Source organism: Typopeltis vanoorti, chromosome 2 (genome assembly GCF_054136105.1).
Source record: "Typopeltis vanoorti isolate ZY-2024b chromosome 2, IOZ_Tvanoo_1.0, whole genome shotgun sequence".
NCBI classification, from domain to species: domain Eukaryota; kingdom Metazoa; phylum Arthropoda; class Arachnida; order Uropygi; family Thelyphonidae; genus Typopeltis; species Typopeltis vanoorti.
This window is the reverse complement of record NC_143550.1, coordinates 96,023,314-96,049,684: the sequence shown is the minus strand read 5'-3', so window position 1 is coordinate 96,049,684 and position 26,371 is coordinate 96,023,314. Positions and strand designations below refer to the sequence as shown.

The following is a 26,371-nucleotide window of genomic DNA, read 5'->3' as shown; positions in this document are numbered from 1 at the left end:
CATCCCTCCTGCACACAACACATAGGATTACGGCAAAACCATTTCCATCCCAAATGTTAATGGCACATCAGAAAATAAAACAAATATGATTGCTGTACCACCTTCTAACCTTTCAATCAATCAATCAGCTAGCTACCTTCATACCTAAAAATCAACTATATCCTCTTGAACATCCTGGTAGATCAGTTAACATCTGCCTTGAAGAACACAAAAATTACATCTGAGATCATTTGTATGACAAGTCAGCATTGGTAGACCATGCTCTGGATACTCTTTCACATAGGATCAGATGAAGATAAACATCTATATTACACAGAATGCTGTTCAAGGTCTGAGGGACTATTCTTAGAATCAGCATCAGCTTTGAAGCACTCTCCTAACCTCAACAAGTATGGTTGCATTAATTTACCAAACATCTGACAGACTGCCATTTTGAGAGCTAATAGCAGGACTTCTCTAAATTAACTTTGTAGTTATCCAACCTATAGCGAGCATCATGTAAAGACATTAGGTGTCAGTTACAATTTTAAATTGTTTCCACAATTACTTATTTTAGTTCAGCATGCCTTTCACAATAATCATTGTACTCTGATGATGCTGGGTAGAAAGCAAGTGAAATATTAGTGAGTTTAATAAATGTATATTTTTTTCTTCTTGATGTTTATACCATTTAGTATTATTATGAACATGACAGACACCTAAACCTTTCTTTACATGTTACCTTATCAATACTGACAACTCACGAAGTGCATAAAAACTAAAGAAAATATTACATATTTATCTGTTTCAAGTTATCGAAACAGAAAGGGTATACAGAAATCAACCAGTGGAAGAGTTTTAGATAAATCCAATTAAAGGCAAATTAGTTTCCTACACTGACTTAGAAAATATTCCAGTTAAGTAAGAACAAGGTATCATTGGGAATAAACATATACTACAGTTCCTTTAATTTTGCTATAAGCAATGTTTAAAATATTCTGATCAGTAACATAACCTATTCCTATTAATAGCCATTTGGAATTTTATCACTATGCTTCATGATAAACTAATTCTGCAACTCTAAAACCTCTTGAAACTTCTCCTTGAATATCAAAAATCAGATATTTTACTCCTAATTAAAGAAAATAAAAAAATATTTTAATAAACAATTTTTAAAACATCAAAGAGTTAATATGTGAAATAATCAAATCTAATTATTTAAAAGTAACTGAACAGTTAAGTTGGTAAATTTATCTCATTTATTCTATAAACGAAATGTTTTAATAAGCTATCATAGGTGTTGGTCCACAAAGGATAGGATCCTGCTGTGTTGTGCTGCATTGCCTATAACAAAAAACTTTAATTTACTTAGTTTGAATACAGTTTGCTATTCTTAAAAAACCTGCATTACCTCATTTTTTTTGTTAATACTTTTCTTTCAAAAATAGCATACTACCTTGTATTAAGATTTTTTTTCTATCTATTTATATATATATATAAATGCTCCATTTAAATTACTTGCATCAATTTATAATACTACTATTACAGCTGAAGCAACTAAGGCTATAGCTATGATGCCAGTGTATCATGTCTGTTAAATGGGTGCGAATCATTCTGACTGGTTTACCTGTTTAATGTATGAGTCTGACCAACTTATCTGCAATTGAAATGTATTTATAAAGATTCTTCACATCCTAGATGGGGGTTCAAACTCAGGTCTTTGTGACCAAACAGTAACATCAATACCAACTGAGCTACAGTGGCTGATTTGGAGAACTGCACAAATATATTAATGTATTCACATATGACAGATTTATATGAATTGGAAACTTCTCACTAGATAGTATAAACCAAGCAATAATATACTGCCATTACTTGGAGACATCATTACTTCCTTTCCAAAATATTTTGTTAATTTGTGTAACTGCACTGACACACGTGAAAAGAAGCATACAAGTTATGATGTAGTGTGGTGACTACTGGTAACATTCAACTAGATGATACACAAGTTCTCGTTTCAAAAATTTATCTCTCTCTCTCTGACAATTGCAAACTCTTTAAGCACTGTCTTAAATTGAGGTATTTTAGCTGGCCAGCCCATGAAACAAACTGAAGGTGTAGTAATGGACTCCTCACTTACATCCAAATACTCTTATACATGAAATCATCTGAATCTTTGGATGTGAATTCTGTCCCCACCCAAGTGCTGAAGTATGGTGGAGGCAGATTATGCCTTTTGCCTTGCCATCTTGAATACTTTAGTTAAAAGGCAAGCAGATAGGTCACTTACTATGTAAGTGACTCATCTAAGTCTATCATACCTGCCCCCCCCCCACACACACACATACAGATACCTACATGCCACTTCATATCACTATCCTGCCTAGAAACTCTGGAATTTTCAGAACTTTAGCCTCTAACGAAGAGAGAATTCCATCCTCAGGGCAAGCACTACACCTGAAACAATAAGCTTTGTTTTATCAATCCAACAAAATGGATACAACAGAAAAAAAGACTTTGCAAAACTCCTTAAAGAACCTCCACCCCCAACTAGACTAAATCTACACCATATCTTTACCCTACATAAAAGATATAATGGATAAACTGGGCTCTCTCCTGAAACACAGGATCATAACTGTATACAAACCTCTTAAACTTTCCATCTTCCTGAGACAAAGATCAGGATCTTCTAACATTCCCAGATATGTAAAGCATTCCCTAACAGTGTGTAACTGAGTATTTTGAGCAAGAAAAAAAAAAAGGAACAAAAAAAAAATACATCCAGTGCAAACACCAAAAGAGTAGACTTAATCGTAGTTTAAGAGATACTTGTGCCATGAAAAGTTTCTTCAATTAACATGAAAATACAAGTGATAAGTAACACTATTTATTTAAGCCCATATATTTCAGCCTGAATATTACAGTTCATCATCAGTGGCAACAATAGTTAATTGTCGCCACATGATGCTGAGCACAACATTCCTTAGAGGAAAACCATTACATCAGATGGAAGAAAGTCAGGCTACTTCACAAATCCCATTTTAAATCTGAGCATCTGTTCCTGGAAGTGGTACATGTTCTACAGAACCAGTTAACTGCAACTAAACTGATGGTGTGATCCTACATAGATTTTGGTTCACCACCCTATCTACCTCAGTATTAATCACTGTCACCTCTATAAATGTGATTGCCCATGTTCTCATCGTCATTTCATTCCATTTTCACTGACTGTATATTGCCAAAGGGCTTCTGATAATGGTAAACTAGCTTGAACTAACGAAATATCAGCTTGTAAATACTTTATTTTAATCAGTAAATTATTTATTTGCAATCCTGTTTCTAAGTAGTTTTTTGTTCCAGAAACTTTGCACCATAACTATATAGTGCAAAGACATCAAAGGTCATACTGCACCAGGACACAGCAGTGTGTATATATGTGTATGTATATATATATATATATATATATATATAGTAAATGGTTAGTAGGAAAATCACACACATCCATGCCATTGGCAGGATTCGAACCCACAGCCTCTTGGCTGGAGAGCAGATATGCTAACCACTCGCCCAACTAGGCCAGCATAGCAACAGCTATAGAAATTTGAACATTATTATTATTATTAAACAAGACCTCATGGAGTCAAAGACTCATCTAGGAGGTCATTTTATCTCGCACATCTCATCATACTGTGTCTTAAACACATTCAAACTCCTTGCAGACACCACACTCTCAGGCAAGGCATTCCAATCACTCACAACTCTGCACGAAAAAAACCTGCCTCTCACTGCCCTACTCACACCCTCTTTATACAGTTTCCAGGGATGACCTCTGGTTGTCCCCTGATCTCCCACTATTCTCTGTAGAACTTCTCCACCACTGATCCTATAGCAACCCCTTACCAACTTGTAGGTCTCTATCATATCTCCCCTCTTCCTTCTCTCCACTAGACTCTGCAAATTACATCTTTTCAATCTTTCCTCATACTCGACATTCCAGAGGTCAGAAACTACCTTAGTCAGTCACCTTTGGACCCTTTCCAACATCTCTTCATCCTTCTGAAAACCAGGTGACCAAATCTGGGCACAATAGTCCATGTGTGGCCTAATCAAAGCCTTATACAATGGAACAAGAATTTCCCTACTTCTACACGTCAGTGTCCTCCGCATCATTCCCAGAAGTCTTTGTGTTGTCTTCACAATTTTGGCAATGTGTCCACTAAATTTTAGATCCTTATCCACTATCACCCCCAGATCTCTTATTTCCTCTACTTCCAACAATATATTCTCACCAAGCATAAATTCTGCATCCCATCTTTGTTTTCCAAATTTTAAAACCTTACATTTTGCAACATTGAACTCCCATCCCCATTTACTTGCCCAATTACTCAATTTATTCAAGTCTTCTTGCAAGGCCACAACATCTTCACTACTCTTTATGGTTCGTCCCAACTTTGCATCATCTGCAAACAACTGAATATCTCCATCCAAATCTTCGCCAATATCATTAATATACAAGTTAAATAGTAATGGCCCTAAAACAGACCCCTGAGGCACTCCACTAGTGACTTTCCTTTTCCTGGATATCACACCCCCATACTTGTTGATACCTATCAGATAGCCAGTCTCCAATCCAATGCACTAATCTAATATCCAACCCCATCTGCTCTAGTTTGACTGTCAACTTATTATGAGGTACTCTATCAAAAGCTTTTGCGAAATCCAAGTATAGTACTGTGTATCCTTCTCCTCTGTCCAAGGAAGCAGTCACTTTATTGTAATAAGTAAGTAGATTACTAAAACATGACCTCCCTTTAACAAATCCATGCTGTCCATCTAAGATTATACCATTGTTGTCAACCCAATTCTGGATCCTAGTTCTCACAAGCTTCAACAACTTACCTAACACACAGATAGGCCTATAGTTTGATGCTTGAGTTCGATCACCTCCTTTATGAAGTGGCACAATCTTGCCCTCCTTCCACTCTTTATGAACTTGACCAAATGCAAGACTCGTATTAAAAAAATATGTCAAGGCAGGTGTCAACTCTCTGGCACATTCCTTCAGAATACGCAGTGATATATTATCAAGTCCCACAGCCTTATTTACATCTAGTTTACTCAACTCCCCAAACACCTCTTGCTCACTTACAGTCAGTCTCTCCTCCCCATCATCAACTGCTCTTAATCTCTTCATGAAGTCACATTCACAAGATTGAAAGATCTTTATGAACTGCTCATTAAGTATTTCCACCACACATTCTGCAACAGCTGTCTTTATACCATTTGCTCCAATCAATGTCATCCTTCCATAATCATTCTTTCTTTTGCTGCCTACATATCGAAAGAACTCCCTAGGATTCTTTTTGGCTTCATTAGCTAACTGCTGTTCATACCTCTCTTTAGCTACTCTCACCAACCAAGTCACCCTCCTTGCCTGATCTTTGTAGACCTCATGAAATTGGTTACTTCCACTTCTCTTATGCTGCCTCCACAATGCCCTTTTTCTCTGTATTGCATGCTTAATCTCTTTATTCATCCATCTCACACATACCTTATTTAACCTTCTCACCCGTGGTATACATTTAGACATTGCATCTACTAAATAGTTTTTGAAAATCCCCCAAGCTGCGTTGATCTCTTTTCCAGCTAACTCCTCATTCCATGCTACACCTGCAAGCTGTCTCCTGAGCTCTTCATAATCACCCTCCCTTGTAGTTCCACATATACCCTTTTTTCACAGGGGTCCTTGCACTGCTGGCAACTACCCAGGTAATCACCTCATGGTCACTTTCACCAATTGGTGGATGATTTGACACCTCACTGATAATTACATCCTCCGATGAGATGACCAAATACAAGACCCTTAATCCTCGTGTGCCCTCTGTTACATACTGTCTGAGGTAGTTATCCCTCAAAAACTCAAGAAACTCATTTTCTTTACTTCCAGTTGCTATCTCTTCATTCCAGTCTATATTGCCATAATTAAAATCGCCCATAATGATCACCCTTTTCTTATTTGCTTGGCTTATTTGACTATACATTTCGCTATCACCACCATCCACATTACCAGGTCTATAACAACATCCCACCAAGTATTTGATTCTATTCACCTCTATCTCACACCATACTGTCTCAAAACCACTGGCCCTATTTCCCTCTTGCATCTCTACCTTGTATGGACATAACTCTTTCTCTATCATCAATAGCACTCCCCCCTCCCTTTTTACTCCTTCTATCCTCACGAAACACATCATACCTTTCCATCTCTATTCCTGTCAGGATGTCGTCCTCGTCTAACCATGTCTCACTTATTCCGACAATCTCTGGGTGCACAGACGCAATTAGTGCAACCATTTCATCCGCCTTGTTTCTTATACTTCTAGCATTGGTATACAAACACAACAACTCATTTCTGGATCTACAGCTAGTTCCACTGATACCACTCACTCGATGTGATCTCTCCATGCTGGACTGGGGCCATTTCCCTTTCTGCTTCTTCATTTTAGAACCCTTTGCAATTCCATCTGTTTCCTCTTGATCCCTGGTCATCCCATTACTTTCCTGCCTACACATGCTCTCACCTCCTCTTGGAGCATCCACCTTTCTCACGCTGTGTACCCCTGTCCACCCTGAGCCTCCTCGTTTCCCTGCTCCTCTTGCACACCCATTCTCTCATTTTCTATACTCATACCACTCACTTCCCCATTCATTTCCACTTCTTCAATCTCTCCTGTCTTACTCTCCTGCTCTTCCACATCACTCCCCTCTTGATCTGATTCATTCTCTCTATTTACTTCTCTACTTTCTAGCAGCAGTCTCTCCAAGCGACTCACACCATAACCACTCAAATACAGTCCATCGCTCCCATACAGCTTACTTCGTCCCTCAAACTCATTCCACACATTAACAAACTGTACTCCCATCTCCTCACACATTTCAGCCAGAATATCATTCATAATCCTTGCTCTCCACCTCATTTCACCACAATCATACCTAGGCAACACACTGACTACCCTTCCTGTCACACTATTCTCTTATATCTTTCCAAGCAGTCTCCTGACATTCATTCTGACATGCTCTTTGTTCTCTCTCAAATCATTTGTACCAATTAATACAATTAACTGTTTTGCTCGCTCCCGCCTCATATTCAATGCCTCAATCACTCTACTCATCTTACCGCCTGGAAAACATACCTTGTGCATTTTATCCTCTAGCATACCTTTAATAATGGAGTCGCCATACAACGCCACTTGCTCATCTTTCGTTAACTCTTTCATGCCATCATGATTTATTTTAATAGTTTTGACCTGAATTCTCTTAATTTCATTCCGCATCTATTTCATTTCTTGCCTCATCCAATCCAATTCACCTTCCGAACCTCGCGACACATTCACTCTATCATTAAATCTTTCTAACTCTTGATCCCCTCTTCTCACTTTCCTCTCATTCATCCTTCTTTGTTTTCGTACTTTCGGTCCAACATACGTCCAACTTTCACTATCATTCTTCTCACTTTCACATTCATTTATCTTTCTTTGTTTCCGTACTTTCAGACTAACATGCGTCCAACTTTCGCCATCATTCATTCTTTTTTCGTTATCATTTATTCTTTAGATTTTTTTTACTTGCGATTTCTGCATCACGCCATTTCTACTTTCATTCGTTCTCTCAATTTCATTTCTTTCCGCCTCACTTTCGTCCCTTTTAACCTCCGTTACGGTTGTCAAATCGCTCTTTTTCTTTTTTCCTGATTTTTTAATATTTTTTCGCCTCTCTTTCTCACCATCCTTCTCTTTCAAACGTGCACTCGCAACACAATCGGTACTAACACTTTCTGTCATCAATTTCATATTCGCATTCATCAGTTCCTCATTCAGGTCACACTTCGCACACACCCTTCTTCCATCCGCACTAAACATCCACAAATCATTTATGTAATCGAAGGAATACATATAACAGACCTCACACTTAACGAAACGACTGAAATCTAAATTAAAATCATGGAATGACAATGCCGCCGCCATTTTTTTTTTTTCTGCAGGTTACTAGGTCTAATAATAACGATTTCGTAATTTAGTTTAGGCAAGAAAAAAACCCCACACTAATAATATCGGTAGCTTACAACATTTACAGCCACTCTTACTTAAACAATTACGCATATATACTTAATTATTCCTAGTAAAACTTATCTGAATCAGGAGCTCTTCAAATCGCATCCGCAGCGCTTGGCCCACTAGCCCACGGGGAAAAAAAAAAAAAAAAAAAAAAAAAAAAACCTAAATCTCCCATTTCATAGTGATTTTAATTTACTGTTAATTACTTAATATTTATTCTTTCTGCCTAAAATATTTTGTTATTGAACAAAAATAATTTCTTCATATAATCAGAAGTATGCCAACTTCTATTACATAAATTTGATGAAACAAAACAAACTAATACCTTCCTCAAGGAAATGAAATAATTCATACACATATATATTCATACAAGAATGAATTTTTGTAATTAACTCCACTGGTACCCAATCAGAGACAGATGGCCCAAGGCTATCACTAATTAAGCAGCACACAGGAAGATAATGGCTCAACAAGTGCTGCCATCTCGTAGTCCCTAACCCTAACACTCGTATTTAATGTCTGAAATAATGTGGGTTCTACGGTTGATTTTCTTGAGTTTATGGTACGAAAAACCAAAGTTTCGGGGAGAAAAAACCTGCTTACCCGTGCCAGAGATCGACTAACTCAGGAACCGATCGAAAAAAGGCTTAGAAAAATTTCTTCTAGTCGCCAAATAGATTCGAAATCAAGGTCTTCCTTCGTGCGGTTAAGCGTGTTGGTGTGCAAACGCCACATCCTGGGAACAGCAAGAAGGATCTTGATAATAGGCTAAATGAAAGGAGTCAGCTTGAAGTATGAAATGCAATAACAACAGAAAGAAATGGCTGAAGGAAGAAGCATAAGGAATGAAAGAATGAGTGGCAGGTGGGATAGATGGTCAGAAAGTGACAGAAAAGGAAGCAGGTGGACAAATGAAGAAGACGGAAGAGTGATGGGGAGAAATAAGAATGCTGGAAATTAAAGGGCAATAGGTTGTGGTTGTTTTGGATTTATGGCTGAAGAGTGCCTCAGGACACAAGGTCAGTGTATTATGTCCATAACATTAGAAATTAAATTCTTTACCCATGCATGAGAAAATACAATGTGCATGAAATATCTTCACAACTACCTTTATGTGAAGCAGATGACTTCACATAACAAAGCATACTTTTGAACATGTATATTGCAGCCATTATGGGAAAGGTAAACACCCAGACTGATTGTGACCCAGTCAAATGGAACAAGACTAGTGAAGTTAGTCACAGACTCCTGAAGACTTGTACTAGGTTTATTTAGGATTACAACCATCTACATAAAGTGAGTAGCTATGTTAAATATTTCCAATATTGATATCAGGTTGAATACCACTTCTCCTCCATCCCCACATAACAGTGGAAATAATGTGCACCTTTGCCTACATCTAATTTTACATCAAATCAAGTACTTGTACCTTCAATTCTAACTACTTATATCACTTATTACTGTTATTATTATGACGCGTCACCTACAAGGAGTTCAAAGACTCTTCGAGGGAGGGCACCTACTCTACAACTCTCCATCTCTACCATCTACAACGAACCGCAACTACCATCATCATCTATATCAGTGGTCTCCAAACTTTTTGCCGTGAGGGCCACATTGGGTACTTCAGCACTGTTTAGCAGGCCATAGTAAAAAAAAAAAAAAATCTAGAACTAGATATATGAGTTTTATTGAAAGCAGATAAAAACTGATTACAGAGTATGTGGGATTAAATTATCGCATATTAATGACAACGAACACTATCAGCAAATTCTCATATTTTTATCACAAATTATAATAAAACCATTAATGTGAATGAAGTAACTGTGTTTGTGTTTTTAAAATCTTATTAAACTCAGGCTCAAATTTTGAAGTGCTAATTACAAGTACTAATTACAAGTTTCAAATGTTCATCAGATAAATTTGTCCTGTATTTTGACAAGAATGATATATTTCATTTGGGAAAAAGTTTGTTCGCAAAGATACGTTGTTCCAAAAATAGAGATAAATTTACAAGCAAATTTCTTCAAATTTCTTGTAAAATTCAAAATTTCTTTTCTCCGTTAGTCCATTTTAACCGACCTTTTACAGTCAGAAAGACCATAACTTGGATTATGGTTACTTTTTGCTATTCAGGAATATATTTTGAACACAATTTTAATTAATGCATTTGAAATCTATCAACACCCTGTGTTTTTTTTTACTGATTCTTATTGAAAAATTAGTCCAATTGACACGCTGCATCTGACCCACGGGCCATAGTTTGGAGATCCCTGATCTATATCAATGCCATCTATATCGTCCAACACCACCATCATCACCTCTAATATTTTCAAAGACTGTCACAAAAATCCATGCCCACGGCAGGATTCGAACCTGCAGCCTTTGGTTGGAGAACAGATACGCTATTGGGGGGGTAACTCGGGTCAACCATGCTGGCACTTAAACACTACATGCAGTGCTCTGTAAAATGTTCCATTTCCATCAACATAATCGTGGTGTTCTGAAAAGCTTTACTCTTGGCATCTTGTTGTATGACTCTTCTGGATCTACAAAAAAGAACTAGTTTAGCATTTTTGGCTAATATCTCTCTCATTCCACAGTCTGAGAATCCTGACTATGGAATGAGAGAATTAGTCAGGGAATCCAGCAGATTTGTATTTGATTTATTTAGAGTCATAACATCATCTGCATACAATAAAGAGTTGAGATTAACAACTCCAAATCTGATAACAGGTTTAATACCACCTTCCTTCATAATGTGATCCATATATATGAATAACAGAGGAGATAGTGTGTATCCTTATATCACATCTGATTTTACATCAAACCATCTTCTGTATCACCTTCAATTTTAACTGTTGACTTATAACTTATGTATTGCTCATTAGAATATAATCCTTTTACATCATAACTTACATCAAAATACTACAGTGCTTTGAATAGTTTTTCTCTTGGCACCTTATCTATGCCTTTTCCAGATCTACAAAAACTTAAATGCACATACTTGTTATACTTCCATGATTTCTCAACTACCTTATATTAAGTAAAAATCTGATCATGACAACTGATAGTTGGCCTGGAGAACAAGCTGGGTTCTCCAGGCTTCTCTTCCACAATTTTATAGCCTTTTCTTAAGTATACTTCATAAATCTCACCAGGAACATTAAGGAGGGAAATTCCTTTGTAATTTTCATATTCAATTTTATTTCCTTTTTCTTTTATAGATGGGTACTATGCGGTACTCCAATCATCTGGAATTCAACTGTTTGACCATACCTTCTGAATTATGCAGTGTAGTCAATGTAAAACTTTCATACCTCTATATCTGAGCATTTATGGTTGAATATCATCCATCCACTTTAGCTGCCTTTCCACATTTCAGATTTTTGATAGCTTTTTCAAATACTAGTATGTACACCTAATTACAATCCTGTTGGTTGTTTTGTACCACCTTGCTCCCACTACTTGTTTATTTTAGCAACCTTTTAAATTACTCAAGACATCTAGAATATCATTATCTTCAGTTTTCATGTCACCTTTATCATCCGATTCCTTTTACAGTACTCGTTCCTCCATTTCTAAGCATTTTCAATAGCCTAAAGAATATTTTGCACCTTCCTGATATTTGTTTTCTATGTTACCAAAGTCTTCCCATGACTAGTTAGTTTTACAAAACGCTTCACTCTCTTAAATTTTTCTCTGTATTCTAAGAGCAGAAGGTGACTTACTTGCCAGGAACTTTTGATACATTTTCTTCTTTTTCTTCACTGCCTCTTTAACATCATGAGTCAACCGTGATGTTCTGATTTTTCTATCCTTGCATACAACCTCATCACATGCCTCTCTGGCCGAATTGATGTTTTTTTTTTCCACTGTTTGCCACCGAGTCTCCAAGGTTTGGTTCTTGTTTTCAAACTCATTTTTTTCCCCGTTGATTAATGTTTGTGTATATGAGTCTATAGTTCACTTCTGAAAGCTGATCAACTTTGAGTCAATTTAAGACTTTCTTATGTACTCTTCTTTTCAATGAGAAATTCAATCTTATCCTGCTCAAAACTAAATGATGACTGCTTTCAATTTCAAATACTCTGTATACTCATGTCCTGAACCAACGGAAAATCCTCACCAACAACGACAGTCAATGAGACTTTTCTTATTTCTTGCATCTTCTCTCCATGTAAATTTCTGCATGTTTTTTACTGGAACATGGCATTAGTAATGACTAATCCATGTCCTGAACAGAAAAATCCAACAGAAAAAAAAAAAATTTTATTTATAGCTTTGCTCTATTCTCCTAATTTTCCAAAAACATTCTTATATGTTTGATAATCATCTCCTACTATGCTGTTCAGAACTCCAACAAGGACCAACTTTTCTTTTTTTGTTGTGTCAGCTGCCTTCTCTAGTGCTTTGAAAAATTCCTCCATTTCTTGCTTATTAAAACCCTTTTGTGTGACCAAATGCACAAATACATCTCATTGTCCAGTTCCTCATTAAAAACAGTTGTCCACATCACCATTTGATATTGCTTGCCATTCAAGATTATCCTCATATTTAGTGTTAAATACTATAGCTACTCCTTTTTACCTGATTGCTATTGCCTGAATATAACATCTTGCATTTGGTGCAAAGAAAGATCTCACCTATTTTGTCTTCTTTGTTTGGGTAACCACTATTATGTCAATCTGGTTCCAATTCTTCTTCTGCTAGTTCCATTTCTTTTCTTTTCCACTGAAAGTTCTTATGTTGATGGTCCCAAACTTGAACTCTGTTGATGTTGAGTTCAGTAGCTCACTCTATGCTGTATGAAATGCTGTTTACCTGGTTTCACTGATGAAAACAATGGAAGTCCTTGTTTAACCATTCAAATGACTACATGGATAAGATATATCAAAAATATCAGCTTTATATCCATGCTACATCAATAGTATCCAAATGTTATATTAACTTTAATGGACACTTTGTATCCATATAATTATTAATGGGTAAATATGTCAAGGCCAGTTCAGTGATTAACCAGGTGATGCCCCAGCTGTATGAAATTGCCTTGTTGTACCATCATTTGTTATGGTTTATGCCAATAAGAATACGATTTGGTCAGCTAAATCCCAAATTACCAGCACATCCTCATGTGTTCAATATCCAGTTAAATACCCAACAGGATGCATCATGAGAAGGTGAGGACTGGATATTAGTTCTAGAAGTCCTAGTCTGTTCTCTGCATTCCCTTGTTTGATGAAACAAAGGAGATATTGCATCATCTGTATATTCAAATAAGAAATATATATAATGCATTATAACCAAGGGAAAAAAATTACATATATGCCTGTAGAAAGAGAGTGAGGGAGATAGTAGCTTTGAGGCTGTGTAGTGAAAGATTGAACTAGACAGGATAAGATATTTAGACATGAGCAGCTGCTAGTCAACAGCCATATATACTGTTCAGCTACAGACTCAAATCAACTTCTCATTAAATTAAATTTATCAAGAAATTATATTCTTGCATAATCCTTTATTCAAGTATAAGCAAACAAAGTTTGCATGCAAAGTATCTGTCCTACTAATTTGTCAAATGAGGTGGACAAATGAAGCAAAGCATTGTCAGTGAAGTTGTGGTCTAGATTAGTAGCAATTGACAGGTCACTTATATACAGGAGAAAGTAAATAATGGAGCATAGCCCTGAGGCACTCTGGAGAAGCATGAAGAGAGCATGAAGGGCCATCCACATGGGAATGCCCAGATAAAAGGTTTGTAGACCAAAGGATGGTAATTTATTAAGCAGACCTCAATGCCAGACACAATCAAATGCTCTGGAAATGTGAAGGGCAACAGCACATTTCTCAAAAACATTTCAATCAAAAGATCAATCATGAATGCAGATTGGAGAATCAATACTGATGGTTATTGAGTGGTAGATCTATTAAATGAAAAAAAGTTGACTGTCAATGACTTTCTCCATCATTCTGGAGAGGACTGGGGTGATGGTGATTGGTCAGTATTTGGATAGCATACTTCTCTCTCTCTCTTTTTTAAACCACTGGATATATGCTTGCTTAGATGCATGGGGATAACTGCCAGCTAAGTATATAAAAGATTACAGATATGATATATGGCAGTTATTAGATCTCAAGCATAATGTCTGATTACTGTTGAGGGCAGGTAAAGAGACAGAGCGAGAGAGAGAGATGCCACTGGGATGGAAGACAAAGTCAAAATTATTTAGCATTTCTCTATCATTTTCGCTGAAAACCCACAGGAATCACATGTGGCAGGTGTCTGGTATGGTAGGAGGCAACAATTATGGTTCTACATCCAATCAGTAATTACTTATTTCAGTCTATTCTTCTAACCAACAAACGTCTTCAAATATTTTCTAAAAATATCAAGTATATATAAATTTAACTATAGATTTTGGGAAAATTACTGCCAAAAAAATGAATGTCCTTTTCTCATTAATGTTTAATTCAAAATATACTTTAAATGTCTAATAATTAATAAAAAGAAATGTTCTGAAATATAATAATCAGCTCACATTTATTAATTCTGGACATTATCCAAATGTCCATGATTTACCATTTTCTAGTATGGACTATGAGAAAAATTGGTGACCTCACGCTCAGATCAGATTAAGTTTTAACAATTTATTTCAAATTATTATTATTACATAAAACTTCATGAGTGCCCTCCCATGATAAGTCCAGGTATTCATTGTGGAAAGGCACACTACTTCACTACAACTAACGATCTCCCTTACTTAATCCTTTAACTACACAACACCACTACAATCAACACCATCTACCACCCACCACACCAACCTTATATTTTATCAATAAATTGTGTGTGTTCTCTTTGGTCAATTTGCCTATATGCAGGATGAAAAATCCAAGCTTAAGGGTCAAAGCTGTATAACTGACAGGAGACACCCACATAGCCTTTAAAGGAATGCGGAGAACCGACCAGGGCTTCTGACCTAATGTTCAATCCTCACCTTCTCGTGGTGCACCCTGTTGGGTATCTACTTGGATACTGAATGAATGAGGATGGGCTAGCAATTTGGGATTTAGCTGACCAAATTGTATTCTTATTGGTTAAACCAAAATAAAAAATGATGGTACGACATGACAAAATTTCATGCCGACTGGGGCGTCGCCCGGTTAAACAAGGCCCCTGTTGTGTTTTGCCAGGGAACCAGGGTGAACAGCAAAAAGTCAGCTACTGGAACAAATCTGAAAACAAACCCCAACTCAACATCACCAGAGATAAAGATCGGTACTATCAACATAAGAAGCCTGAATGGCAAAGAAATGGAGCTAGCTGAGGAATTAGATAAGTACCAGATCGACAAAATAGGGGTGACTGAAACAAAAAAGACAAACTGGCGAGATCTTTCTGAGCAATAAATACAAAATGTTATATTTCAGGCAATAACAATCAAGGAAAAGAAGGAGTAGCCATAATATTCAACACAAAATACAAGGCTAATCTTCTTGAATGGACGTCAGTCTCACGTAGAGTAATGTGGGCAAATATGAGAATGGAAAACTGGACAATGAGACTTAATTGTGCCTATGGTCCCACAGAAGATTCTACTAAGGTAGAAGTGGTGGAATTTTTTTGAGGCTTTAGAAAAAGCAACTGACATAATGAAAAAGGAAAAGTTGGTCCTTGTTGGGGATCTAAATAGCAGAGTAGAAAATGATTGTGAGACATACAAAAATATTTTGGGAAAATTTGGAGAAAAGAGCAAAGCTAATAATAATGGCAAATATCTGTTGGATTTCTGCTCAGGACATGAACTGGTTATTACTAACACCATGTTCCAACATAAAAATGTGTACAAATTCACATGGAGAGAAGAGGCAAGGAATAAGAAAAGTCTCAATGACTATGTTATTGTTGATAGTGATGTTTTCTCCATGGTGCAGGACACCAGAGTGTACAGAGGATTTGAAATTGGAAGTGATCACTATATAGTCTTGAGCAGGATAAAATTGAATTTCATATTGAAAAGAATAACATGTAAGAAAGTTTTAAAGCAAATAAAAGTTGAGCAGCTCTCAGATGTGAACTGTAGACTAAAATACACAAAGATTATTGAAGAAAAAATGAAAGAGTTTGAGAACAAGAATCAAATCTTGGAGATTCAGTGGAAAACTCTGAAGAAAACATTGATTGATTCGGCCAGAGAGGCATGTGGTGAGGTTGTTTGCAAGAATAAAAAAAATCAGAACTCCCTGGTGGACACAGGAAGTTAAAGAGGCAGTGAAGGAAAAGAAGAAAGCATATCAAAAGTTCCTGTCAAATAAGTCAGCTTGTGCTCTTAGAGAATACAGAGACAAATGCAAGAATGCTAAACACTATGTAAAACTAGCTAAACAAAAATCATGGGAGAACTTTGCCAAGAATATAGAAAATAAATATCAAGAAGGTGGCAAAATATTCTGGAGGTTGTTGAAGAAGCTTAGGAATGGAGGAAAGAGTGCTGTAAAAGGAGTTAGAGATGATAAAGGTGACATGAAAACAGGAGAAAAAGATATCCCTGAAGTATGGAGTAATTACTTTGAAAAACTGCTAAATGAAACAAGCAGTGATGAAAAAGCACAGTGGTAAAAAACATTAACCAGGCATGCAGTCAGGAATACATATCCATACTTAAAGTAAAAAAAGCCATCAAAGGCTTGAAATGTGGAAAGGCAGCAGGAGTAGATGATATTCGACCAGAAATGATGAAGTATGGTGGTATAAGAGTCTTACAGTGGCTGCACTGCATAGTTCAGAAAGCCTGGACAGAGGGACAAATTCCCAATGATTGGAGTAGAGCTCTCATAGTACCCATATATAAAAAGGGAAATAAAACTGAATGTCAGAATTACAGAAGTATTTCCCTACTGAGTGTTCCTGGCAAGATCTATGCAAGTATACTTGAGAAATGGTTGAGAAGAATTGTGGAAGAAAAGCTTGGTGAAGAACAAGCTGGATTCAGGCCAAATAGAGGCTGTCAGGATCAGATCTTCACTTTACGACAAATAGTCGAGAAAGCATGGGAATATAACAAAGATCTGTATTTAAGTTTTGTCGATTTGGAAAAGGCATATGACAAGGTGCCAAGAGAGAAGCTATTCAATACGCTGCAGTTATATGGTGTCAATGGGGCATTATATCAAGCAATACTTAGTCTTTATTTGAGTTGTAAGTCAGCAGTTAGAATTGAAGGAAGTACAGGAAGATGGTTTAATGTTAAATCTGGTGTGAGACAAGGATGTACATTATCCCCCTCTGTTATTCATTATCTATATGGATCACATTATGAAGGAAAGTGGTATTAAACATGATATGAAAATTGGAGATGTTAATGTCAGTTCTTTGCTTTATGCGGATCATGTTATACTTCTAAATAAATCCGCTACAAGTCTGCATGATTCTCTGACTAACTTGAATAGCTGTTGTAATATATAAGGTATGAAGTTCAAAAAAAAAAAAAAAGATAACGAAAATAGGCAGAATCATTGAAAATGTGAACTGTGTGAATGGAGTACCTGTGGAACAAGTAAAACATTTCAGCTACTTAGGCACGATTTTTAGCGAGGATGGTAAATTAAATATAGAAATAGACAACAGAATCAGCAAAGCTGGTATGGTGGGAAGTCAATGAATAAATTCATATGGAATAAGAGAGAAATTAGTTAGAACACTAAATTAGCTGTATACAAGACAGTGTTCAAACCAGTTTTACCTTATGGATCTGAGAGCTGAGTCAGAAGTAAAACACTTGACCAAAGACTACAAACCACAGATTTGAGAGTCCTGATAAAGATTATAGGTGTGAACAGATGGCATCAATGGCAATATCATATTAAAAACGAGGATATTAGGAAAGAACTTGACATTGTTAACATCCAGGAATGCGTTAGCAGAGCTAATCTCAGGTGGTATGGTCACTTAATCAGAATGGGCAAAGAAAGATTAGCAAAACAAGTGTTCTCTGCCAGGTTGGCAGCAAAACGACCCAGAGGAAGACCAAGATATAGGTGGATTGATATGGTACAAAGTGCCTTAGACGATAGAAATATAAGATCTGATAATGTTGGAGTCTTGACAAGTAACAGAATGATTTGGAGGAAAATTGTAGATAGGAAGTTAGTAATGATGTAATTTTTTTCATGTAGTACTATCATATCCTGTACACCCCTTGAGGGTACATGGCAGGAATTTGATGATGATGAGTTTCTGGGAGAAAAATAAACAAAAAAAAACCTGCTACCTCCATATGAGATTGGCTAACTCACCTTCAATTGAGAAAGCTCATATAAAGATTCCTCTTGTTATAATGATTATTATTACTACCCAAGACCCCATGGAGTCAAAGACTCATCTAGGAGGTCTTTTTATCATATACACAGCTCATCATACCATGCCTTAAACACCCTCAAATTCTCTGCAGACACCACACTCTCAGGCAAGGCATTCCAATCATTCACAACTCTGCATGAAAAAAACCTGCTTCTCACTCCCCTATTCATACCATCTTTATACAGTTTCCAGGGATGACCTATGGTTCTCCCCTGATCTCCCACTATTTTCTGTAGAACCTCTCCAGCACTGATTCTATAACAACCACTTACTAACTGGTAGGTCTCTATCATATCTCCCCTCTTCCTCCTGTCCACCAGACTCTGCAAGTTGCATCTTCTCAATCTTTCCTGATACTCGCCATTCCAGAGGCTAGAAACTACCTAAATCAGTTGCTTCTGGACCCTTTCCAACATCTCTTCGTCCTTCTGAAAACCAGGTGACCAAATCTGGGCACAATAGTCCATGTGTGGCCTAATCAAAGTCTTATACAATGGAACAAGAATTCTCCCTACTTCTACAAGTCAGTGTCCTCCACATCATTCCCAGAAGCCTTTGTGTTGTCTTCACAATTTTGGCTACATGTCACCTAAATTTCAGATTCTTAACCACTATCACCCCCAGATCTCTTATTTCCTCCACCTCCAACAATATATTTAATTGTTTAACTAAATTGTACTTACCGGGTGAGAAATTTAAGGATGTATGTGAGAGTATTAGAGCACAAAAACAGAGGGTGAAAGAACTAATAGTTGTGGCGGGTACAAATGAATTGAAAGGAGATAAAAAAATTTTTATGAGAGAGGACTTGAAAGTATTGTTAAAGGTAGCAAAAGAAAAGAGTGACAGAGTTAGGATGGTGAGTCTGTTGTCACGGTATGACAGAGAGGAGTTTAGAAGGAGGGCCATAATCGCAAATGACTTTATGCGCAGGTTATGCAGATGGTGTGGTGTGGAATTCGTGGACATCTAGAATGAGTATGATGGGTAAAAGGATTTATACAAGATGGATGGCCTGCATTTGAATGGATTTGGTGTGTGGAGACTGGAAAATGTGTTGCTGAATGAAGTGAAAATGGATGTGCAGAACCAGGGAAACTAGAACTACCAAGTAGGGAGTAAGTGGATATGCAGACATCAGTGAGACAGTTGAGTGTAAGAATGTATGTAATGTACCCGAGCCAGTACTAAGGACAAGTAATCGGAATGGGATAGTTAGAATAAAGCATCAAGATAGGGGGCGAGACAGAGGGACCTCTGCAATTCATCTATACTAATGCCAGGAGTATTAGGAACAAGAAGGAAGAATTTTTGGGCTTGATTGGCTCTTCCTGGCCATAGGTTATTGGCATTAGTGAAACATGGCTGACAGAAGATGATATAGTTAGTGGGATAGAATGTGTAGGTTATAATGTGTTTAGAAGGGTGAGAGAGAGGATAAAATGAGAGAGGAGTGTTATTGATGATAGCTGATGAACTACAGCCAAGGAATATTGAAGTTGTATTGCAGGATAGTGAAAAAGAGCTCATTTGAGACTATTTGGTGCGAGATTGAGACTGGCAGAACAAAATATACAGTTGGGTGCTGCTATAGACCAGGTGATGGAATAGATGGTGGAGATAGTATGCATAAACAAATTGATGAAATGAGTGGAAGGAGGGTAATGATTATGGGGGATTTCAACTATAGTAACATTGATTAGAAGGAGGAAAGGACACATATGAGGAAGGAAATGGATTTTATTCAATTATTAAGGGATAACTATCTGAGACAGCATGTAATTGAAAATACTAAGGGTTCGAGAGTGCTTGACCTGATAATAGCATCTGAGAATTTGAATGTAATGAATATGACCATGTTGCCACCTACTGGTGAGAGTGATCATAAGGTCTTGACCTGGGAGGTGGCTAAAGGTGTGGATTCAATTAAGACAGGGAATATGTGGAATTACCATGCTGGCAAGTATGACAAGCTTAGGAGATTGCTTGGTTCAGTGCCAGGGCATGTAAAACCGCAAGGGCTGGATGTCAATACAGCATGGGAAGTGGTCAAGGAGCATTTACAGGACATTATGGCTGATTGTATACCTAGAGTCCGAATAGTAAAACAAGTAGCGGTTAAATGGATGAATAACACCATTATGCTTGAGCTGCAAAAAAAAAAAAAGAAACAACTGTGGAGGGAATTTAAAGAGAAAGATGACCTGCAGGCACACAAACGGTATAAAGGGTAGGCCAGAAGGGTAACGAGAGTGGTAAAAAAAGCAAAAGCGGATTATGAAAGGAAACTAGCTATGCAAGCTAAAGAGAATCCCAAACAGTCCTTTCAATATGCTGCAAGCAAAAGAAAAAAATGTAAACGGCAGAATGATTTTGAGGAATGCCGATGGTAAGGAGGTCACTGAATCAGTCGATATAGCGGAATTACTGAGTGAGCACTTTGCAAGAGTATACCATCCAGGTGGTGACATAGAAAGAATGAAGGAACCATTAGTTTATATGGGAATTGTGATGAATGAAGTGGAGGTGAATAGTCTATTACAGAACCTTAATGTGAATACATCTGTGGGATTGGATGGTATACCGGCACGGGTCTTGCATGAAGCGGCTAATGAATTATCAGTGCCCTTGACCATGTTGTTTAATCTGAGTCTCAGGTCTGGCTTAGTCCCGAAGGCGTAGAAAGAGGGGAAAATAGTTCAACTGCATAAAGGAGGATCCAAGACTATGGTTGCAAATTACCGACAGATCAGCATATCAGGAGTCGTTGTCAAGGTCTTGGAGAAAGTAGTCAAGGGAAAAATACAGGAATGGATTGATGAAAATGAGATACTGTATGAGGGACAGCATGGCTTTGTGAAGGGTAGATCATGCCCCAGTAACTTGCTCAAGTTTTATAACACAGTGACGGTTGAACTGGATAAGGGTAATGGGTTTACAGTGATACTGCTGGACCTGGCTAAGGCATTTGACAGGATACCACATGGAATTCTAATCCATAAACTGCAACATATGGGAGTGGATATAGGGTTGGTGAGATGGATAGTTGGGTGGTTGATGGAGAGATATCAGAGTAGTTTATTCAGGAATAGAGTCCAAAAGACGGCCTGTGACTAGTGGTGTGCCACAAGTTTCTGTTCTTGGACCACTGCTGTTTAATTTGTTCATTAATGATATAGGTAAGCATCTAAGAGGAACAGTTCATTTGTTCGCTGATGATGCAAAGTTGGGTAGGGCAATAGTGAATGCAGAAGATGTCAAAATCTTGCAGGATGATTTGGATAGATTGGTGTTCTGGGCTATGGAGAATGGATGTCAATTTAACGTGACAAAATGTAAGGTTATGCATTTTGGAGTAAAAAGATTAGCAGCAGTATAGCACATTGGTAGAACTGTACTCCAGGAGATTGATGAGGCCAGGGACTTGGGAGTGTTGGTGGATAGGAAGATGAAGTTTAGGGGACACATTGCAAAAGTGGCTAAATCAGCTCATCAACTCACTTGGTTGTTGAAAAATACTTTGACGAGCAGAGACAAGCAAGTTATTGTTCTTCGTACCGAGCTCTTATAAGACCTCATCTCGACTACTGTGCCCAGATTTGGTCACCTAGGTTTCTTCTTGATGGGAAGGAGGTGGAGAGGATCCAGAAGTGAGTGACCAAGATGATAGCAGATCTACGGAATGAACCCTATAAGAACAGGTTGAAGATTTGTGGGTTGCAGAAATTGGTTGATAGGCAGAGAAAGGGAGATATGATTGAGACATTCAAATTGCTAAAGGGTTTCTATAGGATTAATTCAGAGGATATGTTAGAGATCAGGACTGGTGGTGGGAGAACTAGGGAACATCTATAGAAGCTGGGCAAGAGTGTGGTTAGGAAGGGTGTTAGAGCTGGGCTCTTTACTTTTAGAGTGGTGAATGAGTGGAATAAGCTGCCAGAGTCTGTTGTGGGTGCTGTAACAGTGAGCGAGTTCAAGGCAAGGTATGATAGATACTGTGAGAATGTCAAATAGTTGTGTCGACATGATGTTTAGGGCCTCCCTCGATGAGTCTAAGGACTCCCTGGAATTGCCCGTAATAATAATAATAATATCCTCACCAAGCATAAATTCTGCATCCCATTATTGTTTTCCAAATTTTAAAACCTTACATTTTGCAACATTGAACTCGCATCCCCATTCCCAATCACTCAATTTATTCATCTTCTTGTAAGGTCAAAACTTCTCTAATCTTCATGGTTCGTCCCAATTTTGCATCATCTGCAAACAACTGAATACCTCCATCCAAATCTTCATCAATATCATTAATATACAAGTTAAACAGCAATGGCCCTAAAACAGGCCACCCTGAGGCACACCACTAGTAACTTTTCTTTTCCTGGATATCGCACCCCCATATACAACTTGTTGATATCTATCAAACTGCCAGTCTCCAATCCAATGCATCAATCTAATATCCAACACCATCCCCTCTAATTTGACTATCAACTTATTATGAAGTAATCTATCCAAAGCCTTTGCGAAATCTAAGTATATTACTGTGTATCCTTCTCCTATGTCCAAGGAAGCAGTCACGTTATTGTAATAAGTAGATTACTAAAACATGACCTCCCTTAAGCAAATCCATGCTGTCCATCAAAGATAATTGTTCTTGTGTAGAGGCTTAAGTGCTGTGAGGACATTATGTTGGAGGTTTAATGGATTTTTTACAACACTCAAAAAGAATTAAAATAGAATTTAATACTTCCTATATTTTGTCCTAGTCACTAGGACATCTACGGGGATTACAAAACAATTAATGTAACATGCACACAAAAACTTACAATACTAAGCCCAACCACGTGGGTGACAAAGTCCTATCTAGGTGGAGCACGCTCTAAGGGCGGTAGTAGGTGGCCTGGAATGTAAGGTGGGACCTCTGGTGATGAGTGTTTCCCAAATCTTCGGAAGCTTAATGCAACTGTATTTATTAAGATTTGGTTGGTTTCTGAGAGCTGCTGCTGCTGCTGCTGCTTCTAAGAAAAGTCTCTCTTTCTTGAATTTGCTGTGGTGGAGCATGGTGATTTTCTTCCATGATACTCTGTGGGTGGTGTCCAAAACATGGTCAGCCAAGCCTGAATGGCCATAGTTGTGTTTAACGATGTACGACTTGTGTTCCTCCAGGCGGATGGATGCTGATCTGCCTGTCTGTCCAAAGTACGCAAGCTTACAGGGTACTTTGTAAACTCCAGGCAGAGAGAGAGAGAGAGGATGGAGCTGATCTTTCGTAGAACGGATAAGGGTAGTAAGTTTGTGGCAGGGCTTATATGCTGTGTGTAGGTTATACTTTTTTTTAGTATCTTGGCTATTTTTTCCGAAGTGCCACGGATGTAGGGTATGGTGATGGCATTTTTAATGTCAGTGTCACCCACGTGGTTGGGCTTAGTATTGTAAGTTTTTGTGTGCATGTTACATTAATTGTTTTGTAATCCCCGTAGATGTCCTAGTGACTGGGACGAAATATAGGAAGTATTAAATTCTATTTTAATTCTTTTTGAGTGTTGTAAAAAATCCATTAAACCTCCAACATAAAGATAATTGTTGTCAACACAATTCTGGATCCTCGTTCTCACAAGCTTCTCCAACAACTTATACCTGACACACAGATAAGCCTATAGTTTGATGCTCGAGTTCTATCACCTCTTTTATGAAGTGGCACAATCTTGCCAACCTTCTACTCCTTAGGAACTTGATCCAGTGCAAGACTCATATCAAAAAAAAATGTCAAAACCAGCATCAACTCCCTGGCACATTCCTTCAGAATATGTGGTGATATATTATCAAGTCACACATCCTTATTTACATCTAGTTTGCTCAACTCCCCACACACACCTCTTGCTCACTTACAGTCAGTCTCTCTTCCCAGTCATCAACTGCTCTCAATCTCTCCATGAAGTCACATTCACAAGATTGAAAACCTTTATGAACTGCTCATTAAGTATCTCCACCACAAATTCTGCAATAGCTGTCTCTATACCATTTTTTCCAATCAATGTCATCCTTCCATAATCATTCTTTCTTTTGCTGGCTACATATCAAAAGAACTCCTTATGATTTTTTTTTGGCTTCATTAGCTAACTGCTGTTCATACCTCAATTTAGCTACCCTCACTAGCCAAGTCACCCGACTTGCCTGGTCTTTGTAGTCCTCATGGATATGGTTATTTCTACTTCTCCTATGCTGCCTCCATAATGCCCTTTTTTTCTCTGTATTGCATGCTTAATCTCTTTATTCATCCATTTCACACCTACCTTATTTAACCTTCTCACCCTTGGAATACATTTAGACATTGCATCTACTAGATATTTTTTGAAAATCCCCCAATCCTTCATCTCTTTTCCAGCTAACTCCTCATTCCATTCTACACCCACAATGAGAATCAAACCCAGATCTTTTCCAATCGAAGGGGGCAATGTACCATCATGTTCTTCTAATTGGACTATGGAGGTGCTTTAATTATGATCTTATTAAAGTGGCTATGTAATGTTGCTTGTATTTTTATGCACACATATGTACTCCTTATAATGATCTCAATATATATACAGGTTAAACCTTGAACAAGGTAAATTCAAATGGAATTCCTACATAATATTGAGGCAGGGTTACTAATAAAAGACTATATATTTTATATTTATGTATACTTTATAATTATATTTATCAACAAATATAATAACCATACATCTGATATTTTCATTAGAACACGAATTTTTTTTTTTTTTTTTTTTGCATTGTCCTCAAATGTTCCACATAGTACTGGGGTAAAGACGATAGGATGCCAGCATCAGTATTAACACCATGATATTTTGAAAGCGAAGCTATAAATATTTAGTTTATAAACGGCAGAAATAATTAAATATTTCAGTTCTTTAAACATGTGCATATACTTAATTTTAAAGAATGTTGCCTAAGTTCTGTTCCTTATATGGTATTTAATTTTTTCCCCAATCGGATAAAACTATCTTAATATTTTGAATCAATCCGACTCATCTTGCAAAAATTTCTCAGATGAGAGGTCAACATGCCTAATTAATATTCAAGAAGTGTTCGAGCTTTTCTCAGAAGTGATAACATCGGCAGCTTTCGGTTATCCCCCCCCCCCACACCTCTCGCCTGGAAATGTTAAGATACAGTACTCCCTTCCCCTACTCGATATAAGTATGAGAAAAGAAAAGAAAAAAATCCATGAAATATTTAGAGTAACATGATAGTTAAAATATCACACGCTGCTAAGAACAGTATTATTTATCCCTCTAAATTCATTTTAGAAGGATATTTTTAAAGTTTGGGGCAAAGAAATGAAATATATCACAACAAAATTTTACTTTTGTCCGCCATAGCGCAGCTGATCACTAAGCCATTCAACACCTTCTTGCAGTCCTTCACCGGTTACACCATTGCTAGCACATATGTGCCAGGGTTTATTCTTCAAGTTATCTAGTCCCAATGCTTGGCTAACTTTCACGCTGGACAAAGCTTCACGAAGATCCATCTTATTCGCAAAAAACAGGATGGGTAGAATACGATCCTTGAGATCAGCGTGTTGAAGCATCATATCTAATTCGTCTTTCGCAACAACCATTCGTAACGTATCGGTACTATCAACCACGAATATTATTCCTTGGGCATCTTGATAGTAATGTTCCCAAAGATTACGATATCTTCCTTGACCTGACATGTCAAACGCTGTAAAACTTAAGCTTTTCATTTTGAACCTTTCGACGTTGAATCCAACAGTAGGAACGATTTCAAAAGCCTTTTGTTCCTCGGGTTTGAAGTGATTTATGATTGTAGTTTTTCCACTATTGTCAAGTCCAACTACTAGCACGTTTACTTCTTTCCTTTTGATTCCTAATGCATATGCTAATTTCTCAAATAAACCCATGCT

The 26,371-nt window shown here is 37.4% G+C and overlaps 1 protein-coding gene across 1 annotated transcript; it reads right to left on the bottom strand.

Moving 5' to 3' along the window:
• Window positions 1–783: 783 nt before the first annotated feature.
• Window positions 784–26,371, bottom strand: Arl6 (ADP ribosylation factor-like 6). Its single transcript, XM_090406904.1, has 2 exons — window positions 25,809–26,371; window positions 784–1,111 (listed from the first exon to the last, which is right to left on the bottom strand). Exons 1-2 carry the CDS (start codon window positions 26,366–26,368, stop codon window positions 1,090–1,092), a joined length of 582 nt encoding a protein of 193 aa, XP_090263030.1. The 5' UTR covers window positions 26,369–26,371; the 3' UTR covers window positions 784–1,089.